At 44.5% G+C, this 24,367-nt stretch overlaps 2 protein-coding genes and 1 long non-coding RNA gene across 9 annotated transcripts in view; 1 reads left to right on the forward strand and 2 right to left on the reverse strand.

Annotated features, from left to right (window-relative positions):
- Positions 1-6,399, reverse strand: part of GPNMB (glycoprotein nmb) — a 46,303-nt gene extending 39,904 nt beyond the window's left edge. The window contains exon 1 of the mRNA XM_053266148.1: positions 6,289-6,399. The gene's annotated coding sequence lies outside the window, so the exon portion shown is untranslated. The remainder of the gene's footprint in view (positions 1-6,288) is intronic.
- The window catches only part of LOC128331999 (uncharacterized), a 62,197-nt gene extending 42,222 nt beyond the window's left edge, over positions 1-19,975 (forward strand). For 2 of the 5 annotated variants that reach the window (XR_008310502.1, XR_008310501.1), the window contains exons 2-3: positions 15,289-15,402; positions 17,360-19,975. This is a non-coding gene — a long non-coding RNA (uncharacterized LOC128331999). Of the gene's footprint in view, positions 1-5,823; positions 5,981-7,244; positions 7,372-12,799; positions 12,905-15,288; positions 15,403-17,359 lie in introns of those variants that run through there. The other 3 variants (XR_008310504.1, XR_008310505.1, XR_008310503.1) reach the window with 3 other exon arrangements.
- Positions 12,312-24,245, reverse strand: NUP42 (nucleoporin 42). 3 transcript variants are annotated; one of them, XM_053266154.1, is made up of 7 exons: positions 23,177-23,830; positions 21,769-21,991; positions 18,965-19,059; positions 17,329-17,405; positions 16,910-16,996; positions 15,495-15,579; positions 12,312-13,021 (listed from the first exon to the last, which is right to left on the reverse strand). In XM_053266154.1, the coding sequence occupies exons 1-7, from the start codon at positions 23,304-23,306 to the stop codon at positions 12,993-12,995; spliced, it is 726 nt and encodes a 241-aa protein (XP_053122129.1). In that variant the 5' UTR covers positions 23,307-23,830; the 3' UTR covers positions 12,312-12,992. The 3 variants fall into 3 exon arrangements, with proteins under 3 accessions (XP_053122129.1, XP_053122128.1, XP_053122126.1); XM_053266153.1 differs by lacking the exons at positions 12,312-13,021; positions 23,177-23,830 and adding exons at positions 14,613-15,375; positions 24,117-24,245; XM_053266151.1 differs by lacking the exon at positions 12,312-13,021 and adding an exon at positions 14,613-15,375 and having other exon boundaries at positions 23,177-23,823.
- Between the last annotated feature and the right edge of the window lie 122 nt (positions 24,246-24,367).

Genomic DNA, 24,367 nt, shown 5'->3' on the forward strand with positions numbered 1-24,367 from the left:
TACAAGCTACCTGTAGCCAGAAATTGGTGGGACCACAAAACTGAAAAAGTTGTTGAAAATGAAGATGCAAAAATATTATGGGACTTCCGACTACAAACAGACAAACATCTGCCACACAATACACCAGATATACAGTAACTGTAGTCGAGAAGAAAGAAAAACAAGTTAAAATAATCAACATAGCCATACCAGGAGATAGCAGAATAGAAGAAAAAGAAATAGAAAAAATCACAAAATACAAAGATCTACAAATTGAAATTGAAAGGCTGTGGCAGAAGAAGACCAAAATAATCCCAGTGGTAATTGGCGCCCTGGGTGCAGTTCCAAAAGACCTTGAAGAGGTCAACACCATAGGGGCCACAGAAATCACCATCAGCCAATTACAAAAAACAGCTTTACTGGGAACAGCCTATATTCTGCGATGATATCTATAACAACAGCAACAACATTGACAATAAAATTCAGCCATCCCAGGTCCTTGGGAAGGACTCGATGTCTGGATAAAACAAACCAGTCAATAACACCTGTCTGACTGTGTAAATAAATAATAATATAATTATAAGTATATTATTATAGTATTATCATAATCACAACCATTTTAGTACAACATAATAGAAATAGCAGTATGGGAAGCTGTTAGGGCACTATATAATGGACAATCTTTTTTTTTAATTTGTATTGTATACAAATATATATATTTGTGTACAGTACAAATTGTATATATTGTATTTTGTATTTTCTTTCGCTCCCTTCTTTGGTCTGTTAGGATTCAATGTGTTGTCTGTTTTTAATCCCGTGTTTTAATGTTGTATAGTAAGCCACGCAGAGAACAATTTGTTATGGGGTGGCTAACAAATAAAGATTACTATTATTATGATGTTTCTTCCACTTGTAGGTTTCTCTCGTGGGTTATCTTCTGTACATAAAGGGACAAACTGACAAGAATAGAGGTGAAATAGATAACTCATATCATCTGGTGTAGTGGTTAAAGTGCTGGACTAGGACCGAGGAGACTCGAGTTCAAATCCCCATTCAGCCATGATACTAGCTGGGTGACTCTGGGCCAGTCACTTCTCTCTCAGCCTACCCTACTTCTCAGGGTTGTTGTGAAAGAGAAACTTAAGTATGTAGTACACTGCTCTGGGCTCCTTGGAGTGAGATATAAATATAATAGTAATAATAATAATAATCTTGATTATTTATTTAACATATTTATTTTATTTAACAAATTTCTATACTGTCTAAAAATCACAAATCTGGGCAGTTTACAATTTTTTAAAAAGAATACTCTCTAGTAATTGTTCAGTAATTTTGAAAAGTAATTTAAAGTCCCTAGTTAAATCTCTTCACTGGCTTCCTGTCCTTTCCAGATACATCCCAAGTCCTTACCTTCAAAGTCCCTCCTCGCTCCCTCCTTTATTTCTCTTTCTTTCCTTATTCCTGGAGAATTCTTTCCTCTTCCAGTCATTTTTGATAGCTCTCCTCATTTAGGACAGTACTTCATAAAAGGTATCACCTCAGTCCAGTGCTAGTTGGCACACAGTAAGGCATAACTAGTTGCAGCACAATGTGAATGGGATGAACATTGAAATATGCATCAGACTGAAAAGAATGCAGTGTGGATAGATGCACCTAAGACTGACATCCACAATTCTTGATATAGCACATGACGTGTAATAGAAACCTGCTTCCATCCACCGATCTCTCTATCCAGCAGAGTTACGATGTTTAACTTTTAGTCTAGAGGGAGGGATTCGTGTCAACCCAGTATATCATTGGTGGATTTGCTTTGTTAAAAGCTTTGGGACCGCCTGCTCAACCCCCCATTCTCTACAGCATCAGGGCTGTTTACAAGACCATAGCAGCCCTGGGATGGAGCATTACGATACTGTACCACTGCATTTACATCATGTGAGCCAATATTTTTTATAACCCAAGTTAACTTGGGAGAGCTGGTCTTGTGGTAGCAAGCATGACTTGTCTTCTTAGCTGAGCAGGGTCCACCCTGTATATGAATGGGAGACTAGAAGTGTGAGCACTGTAAGATATTCTCCTCAGGGGATGGGGCCACTCTGCGAAGACTGGCATCTCCAAGATAAGGCTGAGAGAGATTCCTGCCTGCAACCTTGGAGAAGCCGCTGCCAGTCTGTGAAGACAATACTGAGCTAGATAGACCAATGGCCTGACTCAGTATATGGCAGCTTCCTAAGTTCCTAACTTCAATATAATGCTTTTCCTGCCTCTATTCAGGATCAGTCTCTACTTTTCATAAGCAATGACATTTCTTCATAAATGCTGTCCTTCCTTGTTCACTTGTTTTCAGTTAGTTGAGGGGTCAGCGGGTGCACCCTCCCCCCAGCAGTGCTGGAGCACACAGATTATGCTTTTCATCAAGGGGAGGGGGAGGAAGAGCTGTCAGAAATTCCCCTGAAACATGACTTTTCTTCCCTGAACGAGATATCTTGCCCCATTCATTACGTGGGGACACAATACTGCACCACTACTTATTACACTTCTGCCTAACTTTAAATATAGCACAGTACTTAAGATCACACCCACATCTTTCTTTCAAGTAATGCACCCACATAGCCTAAGTGCTTGAACGTATGTTTATTCAAAGGCTTTTCAGGAAGATGGATACTGCAATTCATTAACCTCCTCTTTATCCATTACAAATATACTTTGTTGTTCCCTCTTGAACTAGAATCACAGGACAATTTATAAATTATAGCCATTAATTTAGATATCAATAGCCCCTCTCAAGGCTGATATCCCAAAAGTTACAATGAATGCTTTACTACAAGCAAATGGGTCTAATTATCCCACTTCCTTCAGTCATAAAGTAATTGTCGATAAAAGCAATTAGGGCTGCCTTGCAAAGTGCATTTCTCTCTCTCTCTCTCTCTCTCTCTCTCTAGTGTTCAAAGTACTTGTGAAACAGTAGGCATATCAGCTAAGTCTTTTACTGCCTAACAGTCTGATTTGTGGTGCTATGCTGCTGCCAATGCAGCACACGGAATTGATTACCGCTTCCTGAGTTGGCATGCCACAACCGACGGCACTGAACCAGCAACTAAATCATTGACTGATGCAGTGCCACTTGTTGGCAACCCCCCCACCCCCACCCCAGTGTCTGATTCAGGGGCGGAGCCACCATTGAACGGATGGGTTCAAAGAACCCGGGCCGCTGCTAAGCAGTGGTTGCGCCTGGCACCCCAGCCACACCCCTGCATCTGACATCAGATGCAAGGGGTGTGGCTTCACTCCCAGACGGGGTTGTGCAGCCCAGTTTGGGAGCATATTCCAGCCAGTGCTGCATTCACAGTGTGGCTAGGAATGCTCTCAGCTCCTGGCCATGCTGCAAATGTAACACTGGCCAGTATTTGCTCTCAAACGGGGCCACGCGGCCCCATCTGGGAGCAAAGCCATGCCCCCTGCATCTGATGTCAGATACAGGGGGCTAATTCAGTTTGAATTCAAACCGAACTGCCCGTGCCAGTTCCATACACACCCCTATAATAAAAAACATTGTAGCTGGTATAACACTGCGGGATCATTGTCTTGTGGTAGCAAGCATGAATTCCCCCCTTTGCTAAGCAGGGTCCACCCTGGTTTGCATTTGAATAGGAAATTATATGTGTGAGCACTGTAAGATATTCCCCTCAGGGGATGAGGCCACTCTGGGAAGAGCAGCTGTATGCTTGCATGAAAAGGTTCCAAGTCCCCTCCCTGAAATCTCCAATATAGGTCAGAGAGATAGGTCAGCTCCTGCCTGCAACCTTGGAGAAGCTGTTGCCAGTCTGTGTAGACAATACTGAGCTAGATGGACCAAGGGTCTGACTCGGTATAAGGCAGCTTCCTATGTACCAGCTTCTCATTCTGTTGCACGGTGAGGCCTTATCTGGCAAACAGAGCTCAGTTTCATCTGGCAGGAATAGGATGTTCTTGTAGGTATGGTGTGGAAGCCCTTAATCACTTATTGTGGCTAGAGTAGTTCCATGGATGTCCAGGGTCTTAATTTGGCCTAATTTGTGTTCACTAGACTTGACACATGTCACCAGGATTCTTGCCCACTTTCATTTGTTTCCTTTAATTTATTTCACTTTGATTTATTGGATGTCTTGACCAATAAATGGGTTGCCTTTCTCTTTTTATGACAGAATATGATGGTTTGATAATTTCTGAGACAGCAAATAAATGCCATGGAAGAGATCGTTCCTATCATGTTAGAAACCAAGATAGATCCTGTGCCTTCAGCACAGGGACACTGTAGGCTCTTTGTGGACCCACAGCCTTCTTCTCTCACCAGAAAGCTGCGGATCATATTGGCCAATGTGGGGAAAGAGAGGTGTGGGGATACGTTTGACTGGGTTAGGTAATCTTTAAAACACTGGAGATCAGATTTTGAAAGCTTGCTTCCAATATGTGTCATCTTAAAGGTATTGTTTCATGTGCTGTATGTTCCCACATCAGCACAACTAAGGATCTAAGATCAGAGCAACAGAAGCTCTAGTTACCCAACTACTCTTATCTACCATTGAAAGATTGCATTGTGTTCTTATCTTTGCAATGAGTTTTAATTTAAGAAATACATAGGAGTGTAGTCACAATAGAACAAGGTGGGGTGCTTGTTCCAGGGCCATTGAGAAAGAGGAACTGCTGGCTGGGCAACAGCACACTTTTTGCTCTCTCCCTCCAACTCACTGGCATGCTGGGCTCCTCCCAATCCCAGAACTTGGCTTGACTTCAAGCCTCTAGTCTGAATCCTTTCTGGGAGGAGTGTCTGGTTGCGTCCCTCCCACCTCCTCTCCTCATGACTAGCTCAGGCTCAGCTCATCCCTGTCTCAGCCTGACTGACAGGGAAATGTAACCAGCATTTCCCTCAAGGCTGAGCCCACCAATCAGGCTGAGGGAAGGGTGGAGTGTGCCAGAGCTCTTAGCCAGCCAGTCACAAGGGGAGGGGGAGACGTAGCCTCAACCTGGGTACGATGGCTTTGGTGCACAGATGATCTTTTTTCTTGGTTTTTATAAGCACACCATTCAAAAGGTGCCAAAACCAAACTGCTCTATGTGGGGCTGCCTTTGTACATAATTCAGAAACTGCAACTGGTGCAAAATGCAGCAGTCAGGTTGGTCTCTGAGTTATCTCAAAGAGATCATATTACTCCCATACTAAAATAACTCAACTGACTATTTTTCTGGACAAAATACAAAGTACTGGTTATAACTTATAAAGCCCTAAACAGCTTGGGGCCTAGAGTAGTCAAGAGAACATCTCCTTTGTTATGAGCCTTGTCACCCATTGAAATCATCCAGAGTGGATGATCTGAAGTTGCCATTGGTTTGTTTGTGGCTACTCAAGGCAGGGCCTTCTCTGTTGCTGCTCCAAGGCTTTGGAATGTGTTACCTGCCAAAATAGCAATCTCCCCATCCAGGGGAGGCTCTTCACTTAGGGCAAAGTGGGCAGCACCCTCCCAAAATATCAATGCCACCACCATTTTTGATAACTCACTGCCTCCCTGTGTGTGGCTGTCCTCTATACTTCCCTGCCTGCAGCTTGCCTGCCCAGCAATGTTTACATAGAGTGGGCGCCGGTAGCAGCCTCCTATTGAAAAGGCTGAACAGTGTTCCCCCTTTCAATTAAATATTAATGAGTCAGCAGCCAATGAAAAGGCCTGCCTTTGTTTTCATAAAGTGGGCAGAGCTTTGAACAACCTTGAAATGACCAGATAGGAGGCATCATGTGGATTGACTACCCTATCAGCCAATCAGAGTGGCCAGAGGGGAGGGCCATCTATTTTGAGAGAGGCAAGACAAAAAGAGCAGGAATCGCGATTTTGTTTAGCACTGCACTGTGCTTGTAGGAACAGTCCCTCCTGCATTGTGTGAGGAATAGACTTGAAAATAAGATGTTTAGTTCAGCAAAGAAACAAACTCCATTGTTAATATAGAACTGGACAACATATGACTGGTTGTGGGCGTGAGTTTATTTGTTGTATCCTTGAAATTTGCCTCCCTGTCTGCCCTGAATGAACTTGTTTGTGTCTCCTGGCTTTGTAGTTTTTATAACTGCAAATACAGTATTTAACGTTTAGCAACTGTTGGATCTTGAGGATTCCTACTTTTCCTAATTAATTTGTAGTAAATCTTTCAACCTGTTAGCCCAAATTTGATAGTTCTCTTCTGAAGACTAGAGGAATGTTTCTAGGGGTGTGCACGGAACCGCGGAGCTGCGGTCCGGCACTGGGGTGGGGGGTTCCATTAAGGGCGGGGGGGGGCTTTACTTACCCCTCCCGCGCTTTCCACACACTGCCGCCGTAATTATTGAAGAAATTGCTCCTCCGATGGCTGTTCCTATTTTAAAAAATGGCTGCCCCCTTGAAGCGCTGGCCCCCTGCTGCTGCCTTGAAGCCCCCTCCCACCCCCTTAAATCTCGCCCCGGGCCGTTAAATCATGCCCCGATAACATTAAGAGGCGGGCGGCGGGGAGATGTCCTCCCGCCCCCTTCCCTGCTAGGCTGCAAAAGACTTTAGGAAGGCTTCTGCACGTGCGCGCGCAGAAGCCTTCCTAAAGTCTTTTGCAGCCTAGCAGGGAAGGGGGCGGGAGGACATCTCCCTGCCGCCCGTTTCCCTGCCGGTCTGCAAAAGTACTTTTACTTTTGCAAAGAACTTTGCAAAGAACTGTTTCTCCTTTGCAAAGTTCTTTGCAAAAGTAAAAGTACTTTTGCAGACCGGCAGGGAAACGGGCGGCAGGGAGATGTCCTCCCGCTCCCTTCCCTGCTAGGCTGCAAAAGTACTTTTACTTTTGCAAAGAACTTTGCAAAGAACTGTTTCTCCTTTGCAAAGTTCTTTGCAAAAGTAAAAGTACTTTTGCAGCCTAGCAGGGAAGGGAGCGGGAGGACATCTCCCTGCCGCCCGTTTCCCTGCCGGTCTGCAAAAGTACTTTTACTTTTGCAAAGAACTTTGCAAAGGAGAAACAGTTCTTTGCAAAGTTCTTTGCAAAAGTAAAAGTACTTTTGCAGACCGGCAGGGAAACGGGCGGCAGGGAGATGTCCTCCCGCCCCCTTCCCTGCTAGGCTGCAAAAGACTTTAGGAAGGCTTCTGCACGTGCGCGCGCAGAAGCCTTCCTAAAGTCTTTTGCAGCCTAGCAGGGAAGGGGGCGGGAGGACATCTCCCCGCCGCCTGCCTCTTAATGTTATCGGGGCATGATTTAACGGCCCGGGGCGAGATTTAAGGGGGTGGGAGGGGGCTTCAAGGCAGCAGCAGGGGGCCAGGGCTTCAAGGGGGCAGCCATTTTTTAAAATAGGAACAGCCATCGGAGGAGCAATTTCTTCAATAATTACGGCGGCAGTGTGTGAAAAGCGCGGGAGGGGTAAGTAAAGCCCCCCCCCCTTAATGGAAGCCCCCAAACTCCCCACCCGAACCAAAACCACCCAGTGCCCGGACCGGTCTGGAGGCCTTTAGAATGGCCTCCGAACCGGTCTGTGCACATTCCTAAATGTTTCCCCTCTTGAGTTGCATATTGTTCTCTCCTGCCTCCTTAACAGTTCTGTTCTGTTTATTCAGACATCATTAAGGTCTTCTGTATTTGCATTAAAAAGGGACCACTCACCTATTCTGTCTCCCTCCCACAGTAGATCTAAAACTGATGGAGGCATGTTAAAGAGAGACTCAGAGTAATTTGGCTAGTGAATGAAAAGGGTTATGTGGTGGGTTGTGCTATGGTGATCATATTCCAAAAGAGAATGAACCACACATTTAAACTAGTTTGAAACAGCTTTCATCAATTTGGGCCTCCAGACCCTCAAAAAAACAACAACGGGAACTGCAATTTTGTGCAAATGCTGAGAAGCCTTTATTAGAACTCTTTTATCAAAGAACTGCATCTTGCAGCGCCTGGGTGGTGAGGGACCATGATGATTAAGCCAGTTTTAATCTGGCTTAAAATATGTAGTGTAGAGATGCCCTTAAGAGTTGGGGAAACTGCACCTGTGGAATAGTGATGTGCACGGTCCGGAGAAGTCCGGACCGGCACCGAAGGGGGGCCTTGTTTTTAGGGCGGGGAGGGCTTGCTTAGCCCTCCCGCCTCCTTGCCCCCGTATTTTCCAGTATAGGGGCGCTGGAAACCAGCCGCCCCCCTGCCGCCGCCGCTGCGGCGGCGAAATAACCCCCAATGGTACTGCCAGCTCTCCCGCCCTCCCTCCCAGCTAGCTGCCCGCCCACCCTCTCACCCGATAGGAAACGAGAGGAGCTCCGGCACAAAAGAACCCCCAATGGTACTGCCAGCCCTCCCTCCCTCCCTCCCTCCCAGCTAGCTGCCCGCCCGCCCGCCTGCTCACCGCTCACCCGATAGGAAACGAGAGGAGCTCCGGCACAGAGCTCCTCTCGTTTGGAAGGCCTCCGGCATAATGGTGTTTTGCGCGCGCGCGCGCATGCGCGCGCCACAAAGCACACCATTCGCCGGAGGCCCGGTCTACCCGCCGGGAAAGGGCCGGGTAGACTGGGCCTCCGATCGCTGGGTAGACCGGGCCTCCGGCAATCGGAGGCCCGGTCTACCCAGCGATCGGAGGCCCGGTCTACCCGGCCCTTTCCCGGCGGGTAGACCGGGCCTCCGGCGAACGGTGTGCTTTGCGGCGCGCGCGCACAAAACACCATTATGCCGGAGGCCTTCCAAACGAGAGGAGCTCTGTGCCGGAGCTCCTCTCGTTTCCTATCGGGTGAGCGGTGAGCGGGCGGGCGGGCAGCTAGCTGGGAGGGAGGGAGGGAGGGAGGGCGGGAGGGCTGGCAGTACCATTGGGGGTTCTTTTGCCGCCGCGGTGGCAGCGGCGGGGGCGCGGCTGGTTTCCAGCGCCCCTATACTGGAAAATACGGGCGCTGGCGGGGGCAAGGAGGCGGGAGGGCTAAGCAAGCCCTCCCGCCCTTAAAGGCATACCCCCCACCCGGACCCGAACCAGGCAGGGCCGGACCGGTCCGGCAGTTTGGCCATTCTTTGGAATGGCCACCGGACCGGTTCGGACACACTATTACTGTGGAACTTTGGCTTTTATCAAAGACCTTAAAAGAACTGGCATTCCTCTTCTTTTTGGAATAGGGTGCCTCCTCCAATTTGTACAAATAATGTATTTGTGTGTTTTGTCTTTAGATTTTTATTTTATTGCATGAGCTGGTTGTTATTGTGAAAGGCATGTTGCTAATATACAATATGTTAGAAATAAACATACCTAATAATGTCATTTGTTAAATATTCCTGCTTTGGTTTTGAGGAGTGTCCCCTTCATCTTCCCGTGTCCCATCCCAACTTGTTCCCAAGGTTCCTACAACCCACAAAAGCAACCTTTCAGGGAGCTGGTGGGAAGAGAGGTTGAGGAGTTTTTTGGCATCCACTTCTATATGCCCAAGGCACCTAATGAGGGAAATAACTTGCCTAGGGAGCAAGAGGTTGCTGGTTTGAATCCCCACTGATATGTTTCCCTGAGTATGGGGAACTCCTATATCGGGCAGCAGCAATATAGAAAGAAAGATGCTGAAAGGCATCATCTCACACTGTGCGGGAGATGGCAATGGTAAACCCCTCCTGTATTCTATCAAAGAAAACCACATGGCTCTGTGGTTGCCAAGAGTTGACACCAACTAGATGGCACAACTTTACCTTTACTTTCTACATGCCCATGGGAGTTAGTTGTTTTTTTGCTTCACCTCTGCACTGCCCACTTTGGCTCTGCCCACCACCTGCCCTGCCTGGTGCCCACTCAGTCCCAGGAGTCACCAGCTGCCACTGTCCCCATCTCAGTACACATTTATTCACCCAAGCTTTTAACTAGAATTGTGACTTTAAACTGTTTAAGCGTTTTAATTTGCTTTATGTTTGTTGTGAATTGCTCAAAGTAGGGATGTGCACGGAATGGGATTTGCATTCCATTCCAAGCTCAGAATGGACCGCAAATGCCTGGAATGTTCTGACGGAACAACCAGTCGAGCTGGTTGTTCTGACGGAATGAACACGGAAAGTTTCAAGTGTTCCGAGTGCCATTTTAGAGACCTATTTCCCCCTTGCTGACTGGTTTTGGCACTGGCTTCTGATTGGCTTAAATCTCCTTATTTCTTGGTTGACTTGTTAGCATACAAATCAACTTGATTTGTATGATAAAAAGCCAACCAAGAAGCAGGGAGATTGCAAGGCAATCGGAAGGCAGTGCCAGAACCAGTCAACAAGGGGAAAACAGGCCTCCAAGATGGCACTTAGAACACTGAGAATATTCCAACTCGGAATATTATGGAATATGGGGCCATTCTGTTCTGAGCTTGAAACAGACCCTTCATTTGAAGGGTGTTCTGTTTCGAGCTTGAAACACTCATCCCTAGCTCACAGACATGAGTTTGAGGCATTATATAAATAAATTCCAAACAGTCACTTGTATCCACTCACACACTAGAACCAGCACTTCCATCCTGTAATGGTTGTGCATATGCAGGGAGGCCTTTATTAACTGTTTTGTTAAATGTACAGTTAAAGGCTGTAGCTGAATACCAAGTCTCCTTCAGCATATTGTCAGGCCTTAGATGTTCATGACCAAATTTGACCCATACTAGGAGAACATCAGTGACTCACACTTCCTGTTATTTCAAAGAAAGTACTGATTGTAATCACATGAAACCAGACTAAGATGCAAGGGCACATAATCCCTTTTCAGTTCTTACTCTTTTTCAAGTAGTTGAGTGTTGCATTTACTACTGTACGAGATTATCTTTTTGAATGGCTTAGTTCAAAACACAACTGTACTGTCTTTCATCTTAAAGAAGGCAGCACAGTATCTTAATTAGTTGTGTAATTATTTGCTCCATTTTCATTTTCAGTATAAAGATCTGCTGGGGACTTGGTGAGAACAGAGCTTCTAGCTGAGCCCCTGCAGCCCTGCTTCCTCCACTGAATCCAGCTGCCAAGGGAAAAGGGCAGGAAGGCAGGAGTACGAGGGACTTACTAGAAGTTCCGTTCGCACAGAGTGCCCTGCAGCTCTGCCAATGCTGGATGCAGAATGGTGGCAGCAGGTCAGCGGAGACAAGGCTGCAGGGGATTTGGTGAGAATGCAGCTTCTAGCTTCGGAAGATGGATGTCACAGTCTAAATGTCTGGATGCCCAGATTAGAAGCTCCATTCTCGCTAAGTGCTTAGCTGAAAGGCCAGGCTGGTACACTAGGATCCGCATTGGTACCCAGCTTCATCTCAGGCCAGCACTGTCCATTTCCTTTGAGAGAATGAGAGCTGATAGGAGTGACCAGCTTCAGACAATGCATTCCAGGAGCAGAAGAAAGACACCCTGTTTAAAGTCCCTACTGTGGTTGCAGGTTCTTCTTATTCATTAAAACCTCTGCCTACATCAACCACTGTTTCACAGATTCAAGCTACACCTGCGAAGGATGTATTGGTGGTCTCTGGGGAGGCCAGTTGTGTGCAGGGTACATGTGTTCCAGATACAGCTGCTCAGGCAATTCAAAAGGAGAAGAGACTCTCCTCAGGGGAAGATTATACATCTTCCTCTGATTCGGATGGTGAATCTGCAGCAACATAACACTTCTGACCCATCTCCGGATGAAAATGTACCATCGACCAGGGCTGCTCAGCTTTGGCCCTCCTGCAGATGTTGGCCTACAACTCCCATACTCCCTGGCTATTGGCCACTGTGGCTGGGGTTTATGGGAGTTATAGTCCAAAAAGAGCTGGGGGGGGGGGCAAAGTTGAGCAGGCCTGATCTAGACATTCCATATCCCCCACTGAGGAGTTGAAGGTATATCACATGCAGTTGTCTGAAATGGCTGATGTTATGGGTCCGGAGTTTTAAAAAGCAGACTTCAGAAATTAAGAACCCTGTCTATGACCTTATGGCAGCTTCTCACTCTGCACTTCAATTGCTCTACCTATGCTCCCAGTCTTTTATGAAGGCCGCACAGTCTGCATGGAATGCACTCAGTACTGCAACTCCAACCTCTAAGAGACTAGAAGGTTTGCAAGGGGAGGATAGCTCTTTCCTATTGAAACATCCCACACCAAACTCATTAGTGATAGACTGTGCAACTTCAATCAAGTCTGGCCATCGCTGCTCTGCACCAATATAGACAGTCAGCAGATGAACCTGCACGTCCCTGTGTCGGTCCTACACTCCCTATGGTGGTGGACTCTGGACAGAAACTTGCTGGATGGAAATCCGTTCAAGGTTCTGACTCCTACTGCCAGGGTTACAACTGATGCGTCCCTCTCAGGATGGGGGGCACACTGTTGGGGTTGCCAAACACAGGGAATGTGGGGGAGGCAACAAAGGAAGTTTCACATAAATTTTATGGAACTGTTAGCAGTGTTCCAAGCATTAAAACCTTTCCTTCCCTCACTTCAAGGGAGAGTGGTACAGATAGACCTAGACAATACAACTGCCATTGCCTACTTGAAATGACAAGGGTATAATCTCCCGATCCCTCTGCTCCCTTAGTGTGCATTTGTGGAACTGGTGCATAGTTCGGCAGATTTACCCAATTGCCCTGCACATAAAGGGGACAGAAAATACTCTAGCAGACAATTTAAGTAGGGCAGCAATGGGCTTGCAGCACCACAAACGGGAGATTCATCAGAAATATATAACAGAAGTATTCAACTAATGGAGAAATCCGACACTGGATCTGTTCGCAAAAGAACAAAATATGCCCCAAATATTGCTGCAGAGCAGGTCTAGGAAAACATTCAATGGGGAATACATTCCAGTGGAATTTGAGGAACTGACTTATTTACATATTTCCTTATCTTCTGCTGGGCAGAGTAGTGGCCAAAGTTCTTCAAGAGAATGCTTCCTGCATTCTGTTGTCCCCTTGGTGGCTGCGCCATGCGTGGTTTCTGCTTCTGCTTCGACAGTCAACATGCAGGTACTGGTGGCTACCTCAGTGTCCAGATGTGCTGTCCCAGGACTGGGGTGGTGGTGATGGTCAAATTCTGCATCCCAATCTAAGGACTCTAAAGCTGACATCTTGGAGAATTGGCTCCTAGATAGAATACGTATAAAAGGAAAGTGTCCACTAGGCGTAATTATGCTTACAAATGGAAATGATTTAAGTTGTATGCAGGTGTACAGGGTTTTACTCCTGAGGATGTGACTAATAGAAAAGTACTTTGACAAGTTTAAAATATTTGACAAGTTTAAAGTATTTGACAAGTTTAAAAAACAATGGTTTGGCTAATGTTTCCTTTCATTAAAAACAATCCCTACGCGGTTTACAAAAGTTAAAAAATATATAATAAAATGACAGTTAAAAGTATTAAGCTAAAAATATAAACAAATGATTTAAAATATATAAAATACATACATAAAAACTTATGATCTGTAAGTGATTCGTAGACCATAAGACCCCCGCTCCGCCATCCTCCCTACAGCAGTAAATGAATAAAGACTTTGTAGAATGATCATCATATGGAGGCAGTTGTCCAGGAACCATAGGAAGGGTGCTCCAACCTCCAAAATAAATGTTCATGCCAAGCACAAAGGGCTGTACATGAGTGCTGCAAAGAGCTTGGGTATTTCACCTGCGAGGACTTGTGCAGGCGCAGAACCCAGGCTTATGAATGTTTGCTGATCACTTACAGATCATAAGCTACAGGTGAGCAACCTGTTTTTCTCATGTTACATCTGAACTAGGCCTTAATTTACATTCATGTGGACATGCAATGACAAATATGACTGACAGTTTCCATGATCTTAGAAGCTCTTGCACACCAATAGCAATCTTAGTGTATTGTAAGAACTGACAGCTGGGCAAGACAAATGGTCTATTTAATGAGACATTCTGCCATCTATCAACAGAAATATGACTTTAGGTAGATTCACAAGTAGCATATGATGGTGATATCCATCTGTTAACACATAGTCAGTGAATGGTCCTAAAGTCAGTGAATGGTCTCAAATCATGGAGGCTATATTTTGGTTCTTAGAACAGATAAACCAATTTATTTAAACTTAAGCTTTTACAGCAGCAGGCACAGGTTTGCTCCAAAATAATGGCAATTAGAAAAATCCTCCTTGAAACCATACAAACATAGGAAGCTACCTTCTACTGAGACAGCCCATTGGTCCATCTTGTTCAGTATTGCCTACACAGACTGGCAGTGGCTTCTCCAAGCTTGCAGACAGGAGTCTCCCTCAGCCCTATCTTGGAGATGCCAGGAAGGGAACTTGGAACCTTCTGCATGCGAGCATACTGATGCTGTTCCCAGAGCGGCCCCACTCCCTAAAGAGAGTATCTTACAGCCCTCATATGTAGTTTCTCATTCAAATGCAAACCAGAGCAGACTCTGCTTAGCAAAGGGGACAATTCATGCTTGCTATCGGTCTGTGACAGCAGAAAAAATAAGGCACTGGAGCTGTTGAGGCCCCTCAGGATCATAGATCAGGGGTTCCCCACCTTGGGTCCCCAGATGTTATTGGACTACAACTCCTATCCTCCCCAGCCACAATAAACAAAGGCAAAGGTCCGATAATGGGAGTAGTAGCCCAGCAACATCTGGGGACCCAAGGCGGAAAACCCTGGCCATAGACTATAACAGTAGCCTCTACCAAGAAAACAACTACATTTGCTACAGTTCATTTTATTGCAAAATTTTATTGTGCTGTGTTCATCCTAGAGCCAACAAGTCAAACAGACCACTAACTGGAAATGAAAAACAAACAAAATATCTGAAGTCAGGCTGGTGAGCCACAGGAAGAAATAATTAAAGGAAAGAAGCCAAGTGTACATGACATTAACATCTCACTTAGGCCAAACACAACAGAACAACTTCAGAAGTCACTGTATACTTAAGAGTTCAATTGGAGGTGGCTTTAAAGGAATTTTTCCTAGTGTGAATTTCTTTGCTTCAAATTGTTTCAGCTCTTCCATGGACAGCTCAGTCTTTGGCGTAAATAACTTTTCCGTAGCAGAGCTGGGTGGGATTATTGTAGGTGCCAAAGCAGCATTATTTCCAGATGCATTTGCAGGCTGTCCAAACAGTGTGTTCCCTGAATGCAAAGTAGGGGCAGCAACTGTTGTACCAAGCACTGACGCAGATGTGGCTCCTGAAGAACTTGAAAGAAGAGATTTTCCAAACCCTGAAAATCCAGAAGCTCCAAATCCACCAGAAGTTGCAGTACTTTTAAATGAAAAAGCAGTTGCAGATGGAGCTGGTTGGTTCCCAAAGCCAACTGAATGGGAAGCAGTAGAGGAAGAATTTGCAGACAGCACTGGATGATTCTGCACATTTGTTATGTTTCCAAATGCAGGAGCGCTTCCAGTGGAGACCTGGGCAAGTTCTGAAGGGGCTTTAAAAGAGAAGGCCTGAGCACTGCTTTGATTATTCACAGGGAAGGCTGCAATCGTACAGAGAAAAGCAATAGGTATGTTTGCAAAACCCAGATGATTAAAAAAATCAGTAGAGATTAATACTAGAACTACACAGAACACACAAAGACCACAAAACAATCCTTACTTGATGTTCCAAAAGCTGATGTGTTCTGTCCTCCAAATCCAAATGCAGGTGGTGGTTGAACAGGTGTTTTTTTAAGTTCAGATTTCTTAAAACAAAATACAAAAACAAAAACATAAGACTTCTACATCTTACAGGAAAAATATAGCTATTCACATCATAATTCAGATATTCTGCAATATGATGTGAACAAATATTTGATAAACAGAAGCATCTGGATTTAAATGACTATAATGGCTACTTCAACTTTAGTTTGCCTTAGCTGTATGCTAGGTATGACCACAGTAGTGAAATGGCCTCCAACGTGAGGACTTGCCAACTCCATTAGATAAAGCAGAGAGTTGTGGAGGTAGAGAAGATAGGGACGGATGATGGGACATCAATGAGTCAGGGGGCCGCAGAGGCACAGACTAGTTATTCTATGGTGACTGAGCGAGGGGAAAGAGGGAGCAGCATAACAAAATACAAGGACATGTATATAAGACAGTATAATGACGATGAGATACACATCTTCCAAAATACACAAGCTTTCTCACAGACCTCTTTAATGTAGAAATAAAGAACATAAAACAGATGTTCAAAGTTAGCAGACGTTTCAATGTGACAAATTAGCTTCAGTGCTATATACTAGTGGCTGAAATGTGCTCTTAAATACTCAGCATCATGACTCGGCAACACTGAGATATTCATTTCCGCTGTGGAGGCAGATGTGAGAAAATGGAAGATTAGGGAAACTTGTACATAGAACAATTGTGTTCTACTGTAAATGTAAAGGAAGAAATGAGGGAAGCAATGAAATTGATTGGCTACTGAGTGAGGGTATTTTTACTCTCTCCTTCCTTACTATATTGGGGGTTTTGTAACAGGATTGGGTACTGCAACAGGATCGGCTAACTGCTGTCAGTTTTGTTGAGTCATGATGCTGAGTTATTGTATCTAAGAGCCTGTTTCAGCCACTAGTGTACAGCTGATGTGTCGCATTAAAAGTTCTGCTAACTTTGAACATCTGTTTTATGTTTTCATTCACGCATTAAAGAGGTCTTTGAGAAATCTTGTGAAGATCTATAAATATAGTTATTAAAGCATTTTGGTAATGAGCAACAACGAGAACAGAGGGGGCTTATTGTTAGCTGCATTAGATTTCCCCCATGTATTTCTCTCTCTCTCTTACATCAATCACAATTAAAATCAATTAGGTGTGTGCATGCATGCACGTGTGTGTGCATAAGTGCGTTCTACACACATTATTTGCATGTGAAGCAACACTCAAAATATCTGGAACAAGACAAAAACAAAACAAGTTCTAAGCAGAATGACAATTTTGAGCCTACTTTCTAAAGGGAAAAAGTGGAAAGTAGGCTCAAAATGTCTCTTCTTTGAAAATTGCAGGCCCCTGAACCGAATACTAGAACTCTTACCAGCACACTTTTAGTAGATGCATTCATATGCTTCAACTCTAGCAGTCTACTTCTCCACTGGGTTACTAACTGCTGGACTGAAGTGATCTGAAGAAGGAGAAGGAGAAGAGGAGGGATTAGAACTTGTTATATCTCTGCTTCACGCTTCAAACACATTTTAGTCCAGGCACATCCCAACTTCTAAATACCAGTTGCAGGAAAGCAACAGCAGGAGAGAGGGCATGGCCTCGGCTCTTGTCTGTGGGCTTCCCAGAAGCATCTAGTGGGCCATTGTGTGAAACAGGATGCTGGACAAGATAGGCCATGGGCCTGATCCAGCAGGACTGTTCTTATGAGCTTCGTCATTACTACTCCACCATTCCAATACATCTTTCTGAAAAAACTTTACCGCAAACCACAGCCGTTAACACCGTACTTACATAATTCTGTATATTATTGTTTGCTCTGCAGTTATAGTATTCAAGGCGCAACTCTTCTGGTAAAAAGGCTGGGAAACCTGCAAGAAAAGGAACAAATAGTGAAAAGAGAAAGAAACTTGCTCTTATCTCCAGCTGTGAAATGAAAGTAAATACTTCCTGTAGTAATCTGCTAAAAGTCACAGGTTTGTTGCCAAGAAACAGAACTCAGTGGCCAATGGAATTTCACAAATGTGAAGTATGAAGGCAAATTATAACAGCATCACAGAGTTAACATTCGTAAGAAATATTTACAATGTATAACACACTAATATTACTTTTAAACAAGTCAACAGCCAATTTTGTTTTACAAAAGACCAATAAAAATACTTCAACCAATAAAGTCTTGCAAGTTTAGAGAAAAAGCACCCTTTGATGTATTTCTCCTTTTACATGGAAAAAAGGTGTTATTTCTGAAATCATTGTATGGTCCCATAACGTTCTTATCCATCACAGAATTCACTAAATTATTGTTCTCTCTTTGTTGTTTCAGAACTTGGAGTGCAGTTTGTTTTGGAAACTATGCTTTTAAAACTTTCTTTGTGAGCGTGTCGCACCAACTTGTGAATCCACCATTTCTTCACTTGCTATACTAGAAATCGCCTTGTCAAATGTGTGTCTCAACTCCACATCTGTGCAACTAACAGAGCATCAAGGGCAGAGGCACTTCCAGAAGAGTGTTTAACTCTTCCTATGCCCATAACTTCTCGCCTACCAATACCATCCCTAAGGCTGTTGGGCTCACTTTTCAGAGGCAGTGGAAGAAATTAAGAACTGCTTAGGGGTGGGCACATTTGCAAAAGAAAACTGGTAGGTGGGGGGAAAGGTTAAGCACCTCCAGTCTCTTTTAAAACATCTTATTTCCTACACATGCTGAAATAAGAGCATCTCTTTCTCGGTTTGCTTTTAGGAGGACCCTGAGATGTACCTGTTTTCCCAGGCTTTTAATTGAAATCTAAATTTTAATGTGTTTTTATTTATTGAGATTTTATCTATTTTATGAATTTTAACCATTTCATATTGTTTTATGTTTTGATTTGTATACCGCCTGGAGATTTCTATATCAGGTGGTAAAGAAATATAATACAATACAATACAATACATGCTGCTCCTGTTCCATGCTTCAGAGTAGGAGTAGGCAATCCTAGCTCTCTGTTGAACTACAACTCCATTCCTAGCCACAATTTATTGCCACAAAGATTGCCTTTCCGTTGCCTTTGAGTTTACCATCAACCATGAAATGACAGCATACAACAGCTAAAGCAGGGCTAAATTATCACACAAGTAGCTTGAGTTAGCAAGAATCCTTTATTGGGCTCTGCAAAGCACATGGCCAAAAACTGTCCATCTGTTACAAAGTTAAATTCCAGTCTCACAAGTACATCTGTACAGAAATAGCTGCATGCAGAAACACACTGGAATGGATGAGATTTTTTAAAGCACAGCTACACCAAAGCCTCCTTAAAAGTGAGAGACCTTGTATGTCCATTTGTATAAGTACTTCCCATCCTTTGAGATCCAACAACAATATTCAAGCAAGGTAAGTCTAAACATTTAGAGGTAAAATAAAACATAAAACCAACAAAAGGCAAAGCTGTACCTGAAATATTAGACTTGTCTTTCAATGGAGAATAGGAAGAAAACATCCATTGTCCGGAAGATTCCCAAATCTCCATGTCTTTCATTATTAATTCACTGGATAAAAGATACAAAAATAAATAAAATAAAAGCATAGACTAACCTGCAGATTTGAAACAAAATCCTAGATTTTTAGCTTTTAATTTAAAAGCTAGATTCTAGATTTTTGTAAAACCACAGAGCCAAGTTGAAGGTCTGCTAATGTTGATGAAAAGAAATGAGTTCTAGAAGAGAATGTATTGCAATACTCTGTATTTTAGAGGCAGAAAAACAACAAAGCATACAACTGGAGAGAATGAAAAGTGCAAGATGAAGCAGAAGCAATGTACTAGAATGAAAAACCAACATTTCCCATGGAATGAAATTTCTCAATATTTTAGAGCAGTTTGATTTTCATAAACAAAGCCACTCCAGTCCAGCAAAGGAGATTCACATATGCATTAACTGCCTGCTAAGATACGGATTTATTCTCCCACTTGTATTCAGAGCCACTAGTTGAGTGCAGCAAAGCATGACTAGAACTGGATTGGAGACAGCATTAAAGCCATTGGAAACGTATTTGTACATGCATCCAGGTCATATGTGTTTGATAGTTATTACAAAATAATAATAATCTAAAGATAGTATCCACATGATTAAAATAACGTGTAAAAAATTATGTGTTCGCTACTTTCTACTAGGTTAGGATGTTTAGGCTACTGCTTCCCTTTTCACTTTCCAGTGTGCATTAGGGGTGTGCACGGAACCGTTTTTTGTGGTTTGGTAATTCAAACTGAATCTCTAGTCTGCAAACCGGTTTGAACTGGTTCGACACAGTTTGAGGGGCTCTGCTTGTAAAGGGGAATTCCAGCTTTAAAGGTTTCTAAGGGCACTGGTGAGTAGGGGTGTGCACGGAACTGGCTGGCCCGGTTCAGTTAGAGTCTAGACTGGACTCGAAGTCCGCTCCGGCCCCCATCGAACCCATCCCGGTCCAGTCTGGGACTGGACAGTTCACGGATTTTTTTAAAAAAATTAAATGAATATAGAATTACCTTTAGCCCCTTTGGGTGGTTTCACGTATGCCACCGGGGGGCGGGGGGGGGGAGGTCCGCAAGGGTTCCCCTACCCCCCGCTGGTCTCTGAAATCACCGCCACAGCCCGGGAATCTGAGCATTTTTGACCTGTTCAGGCCTCTGTAAGTAAGCGGCAGCAGCCATTTTGGCCGCCGCCATGCATGCGTAAATACCAGGCCTCGCAGAGGCCATTTATGCATGTGCAGTAGCAGCCAAAATGGCCACCACCGCTTACTACAGAGGCACAAACGGGCCAAAAATGCTCAGATTCCCAGGCAGCGGCGGTGATTTCAGAGGCCGGCAGGGGTAGGGGAACCCTCGCGGACCCCCACGCAGCATACAGGAAGCCCCCCCGAAGGGGCTAAAGGTACTTTTATATTCATTTTTTAAAAATAAATAAATAAAATCTGCAAACTGTCCAGAGCTCGGTTCTGGTCCGGACAGAACCGGGGGTGGGGAGTTCGGTTCAATCCCGAACCGGTCCACACATCCCTAGTGGTGAGAGGGCACCTTACTGGCACCTCCTCTAAACCCTGTCGCTCCCCACCAGCAGCATGGCCTGTACAGAGGAGACCATTTGCATGACCTCCGTGCATGCGCAGAGGCTGAAACCATGCCGCCACATTCAGGTCCCACCTCCCCGGCCACACTTAGAAACGTTTTAAAGTCAAGATTCCCTTTTGCTTGTAAAGGTGAATCCTCGCCAGATTCCCCTTTACAAGCATAGCCCCTCAAACTATGTCGACCAGGTCTGTAACAGAACGGGCCCGGTTTGGTTCGAACTTGGACTGCCTCCCTTTTTTGAGGCTGGTTCAGTTCAAGTTCGAATCAGTTGAACTGGGCCAGTGTGAATAGAACCCGGTTTGATTTGGACTGGTTCTGCACACTTCTAGTGTGCATGCGTGCTTGTGTCATTGTGTTCTCAGATTTAAAATGCCCAGCCTTGGAAACAAATCACACTTTGTTTTTTGGGGGTAGTCTACTAGTTTTCTAGCTGAACCACAGCCAGGAAAACATTATTTTTAGAACAAGGTAAAAACAAACACATACACTTCCACAAAGGCATTGTAAATCATTAGGCACTTGGGAGAACATTCCAACAGAGATTGTTATAATTTAGTTTCTAAATATACCGAAACCTTGAAAACAGGTAGGATGTATGTACTTTTATCCCAATGGAAGAGTAGCACTTCAACCCTAATGTAGTACAGTATCTGGAAGAGAGTTCCTCTCTGTAAGTTAAGGCTGATAAGAAGAAAGTGTTATCTTCACAATTAAGCTACATAATGGGATTTAAGCAGCCTAACTCTGGTCAAAGGACAAGGACCCCCATATACTGCACAGTGAACCACTGATCCAAACAATGGGCACACTCACTGCTTCTAATGGCAGGGCTGCTGTGCACCTATTGAGATGTGTGTAAATGCAATAGTGATGGTACTCCCATTATTCCCAAAGGGAGTACCATTGCTACTGCATTTAAGTGCTTCCTTAGCAGGCATGTGGCAGCCCCACCATCGAAAGTAGCGTGGGTGTGCTTTACAGTGTCTTGGAAATAGTAAGTGTGCCTTTCACTTGGATTGGCAGCTCACTATGCAGTGTGGGGGGCCACAGGCTTTAAGACTTTTTTTTTTTTTTTTTTTTTGGTAATTGGGCATTCAAATGAAGTAATTTAAACCTTGCAAACTCAAGAAGAAGAAAAACTGAGACTTACAGAAGGTGTTCTTCATCATCTTTAGTGCCATCAGTACTGATATTTTCACTAGAGTTTAATGCAGCAAACCTATTTTGAGAAAAGCCTTGGGCAGCTTGGTGCCCAAAGTATGATTTTCCATGATCTCTGTTGCTGTGCCAGTTTGATGGCTTAGAGAAACTGGATGTCTGGACATTACTGTATCTGTCATTATGGCCACTCCATGCTTCTCGTCTGCTGGAGCCTTTAATTGAAAGGCAAAGAAATGTGTTAAGTATTTATCTTCTATGAAGAAGAAGAAAAAAATAACCACAGAAAAACAAGGGAAAATAAGAGGGAGGAAAATGAAATACCAAGGAGCATCATATCATATAATTATATTAAAACTGCCTAGTTACTAAGATCTTCCATAGAAGCCCTTCTTTAGGATCCCTTGACCTTGGAGGTGAGGCAGGAGGTGTCCCAGGATAGGGACTTGTCATTTGTGATACTAACTTTGGAAAGATCTACTCAGGAAGGCTTGCCTAGTGTCAAGTGAAGATATTTTTATTTGCCAAGGCTTTTTAGATCATCAGCATACCTACATTTTGATATGCTCTTTCTGTTTTTATTCTTGCTTTGTAGTGTATATGTGTGTGTATTTAGTGATATGGTTTTACTATTTTAAGTTTTTGTCTGGAACATGTTTTTCTTTATAGTGTGTCACAAATTTTCCAAGTAAATAACCTTTATTAAATAATCACCTGTTTTTGTTGAGCATTTGTACTATGCCACATAGCATGCAGAATGTAAGCAGAGCACAATATATTCATTTACAGCAGATCTCTTTAGCCCCCTCAAAAAAGGTGAGAAGTAGGAAAATACAAGCAAACCACAAACGATCTTAAGATCTGGCAGTAATTCACTCTAAATTTGCCTGAAGTTTATCGTGAAACACTAGCAGCAAAACCTGGGATGGACAAGTGCTTCTGCGCCTAAAGTAGAAGAACAGCAGCCCATTTCCTGAGATACAACTGTGTGTGTTATTTTGCTGCAACGAAGAATCCTGGGGCACCTTGAAAACTGGCAGGAGTACAGAGTCCAGTTCATCAGATGCATTAAGCGTTATCCAAGGAGCGTGTACATGTGTGTGTACGCACCCCAACCTAGGATAACATTCCACGCATCTGATGAAGTTGTTGACTAATCCACAAAAGCATTTAAAAAAAACAAGAAGTCGTCCAGCTACAGCCCAATTTAGTCCAGGCAGCTGGATGAATCACACAGGGAGGGAGATCGTCTCCGGGTTGCTTCCTCTTCTTACTCGCAAGCGCGTTTCATAGCAAGGGATCTCAAAAGCTGCCTGTTGCGGAACCGGGAGGAGAAAGGGCGGCCGACCGTTAAGCGAACACAGGAGAGACGTTAGCGGCACGAGGCGCCCCATCATTACCCGCGTTCTGAGAAGAGGCTTGGCTGGACCTCCCGACTTGCTGGCGCGGGTGCAGGTACCAGCATCTGTCTCCGTAACGGCAGTTGCCCTGCAAGAAGTAGCGGCAGACCGAGGCAGAGCTGTAAGACATGCCGGTTTCGGGTGGCCCTCCTAGCTGTTCACCCCAAGTGCGGCAGAAGAAGAACTACAGTTGAAAGCACACACACGAAAAATGAGAACACAATTGATCGCATGACGCACGACCCAGCCTTGGCGCAGAAGGCTCTAGGGCTCATGCTGATGACGCCAGAAGGCAGCCGCCCAACTACGGGCGGAAGGGGAGGGAAAGGACTTGGCGCTCAAGGCCAAGGGGCGATCGAAAGGTCTAATCGCCTCCAGGCGACTTCCGGTTCCCGATTACATGCCGCAGTCGGTGAAATATCCCAACAAAATAATGAACGAGGGTGGGGTGGGGAGATTGTACGGTGATTTCAAATTGCTGCTTCGGAAGGGAGTTTGTAACGCAACGCGTGTCATTGAATGGTTTAGATTCCTCTGGCTCTGTAATACTGTCAGCATTCTCACAGGCGTAAGCTTTCTACTTGATCGGAATCATCAGCAGTGAAGGATGGAAATACATGTGTGGTTTCTATTTGTCCTCCTCTGGATCCAGACTCCGACCAGCAGAGGCGCATTTCTTCAGCCGCCATGGCTCTATAGCTGTAAAGTCATGAACACACTGTTTTATAGCTGCTTCCCTCACAAGCACTTTTTTACTTTTAGAACTTTTTAAAAAACTTTTTTTATACAAAAAATAAAATATATTTTATTAAGCGTTTATTTAGAAACAACTCAGTTTTCTCCTGCCTCTTTCTCACTCCACCCTGCACACTCTCTACAGGATCCCCACTGGGACAAACTTCCAAACAACAAAACATTTTTTAATGGAAAAACCACTCGCCCTCCAGGGGGTGCTGCAGCAGCCATGGGGGTCTCCAGAGGATCCCCTGCCTTCTCCCACCAGCCTCCATTACAGCCCCAAATCACCCGGTTCGAGCAGTCTTCAGCCCGTTCCGGGCCTATCCACCATCAGGGTGGCCATTTTGGAGGTTGACACACATGCCCAATGGGCCTCTGCATGGCCTGGTGACCCTCCAAAATGGCCGCCACAACAGAGGACAGCCCCAGAATGGACTGAAGACCTCCCGAACC

The sequence above is a fragment of the Hemicordylus capensis genome, chromosome 6, assembly GCF_027244095.1.
Source record: "Hemicordylus capensis ecotype Gifberg chromosome 6, rHemCap1.1.pri, whole genome shotgun sequence".
Lineage (NCBI taxonomy): Eukaryota > Metazoa > Chordata > Lepidosauria > Squamata > Cordylidae > Hemicordylus > Hemicordylus capensis.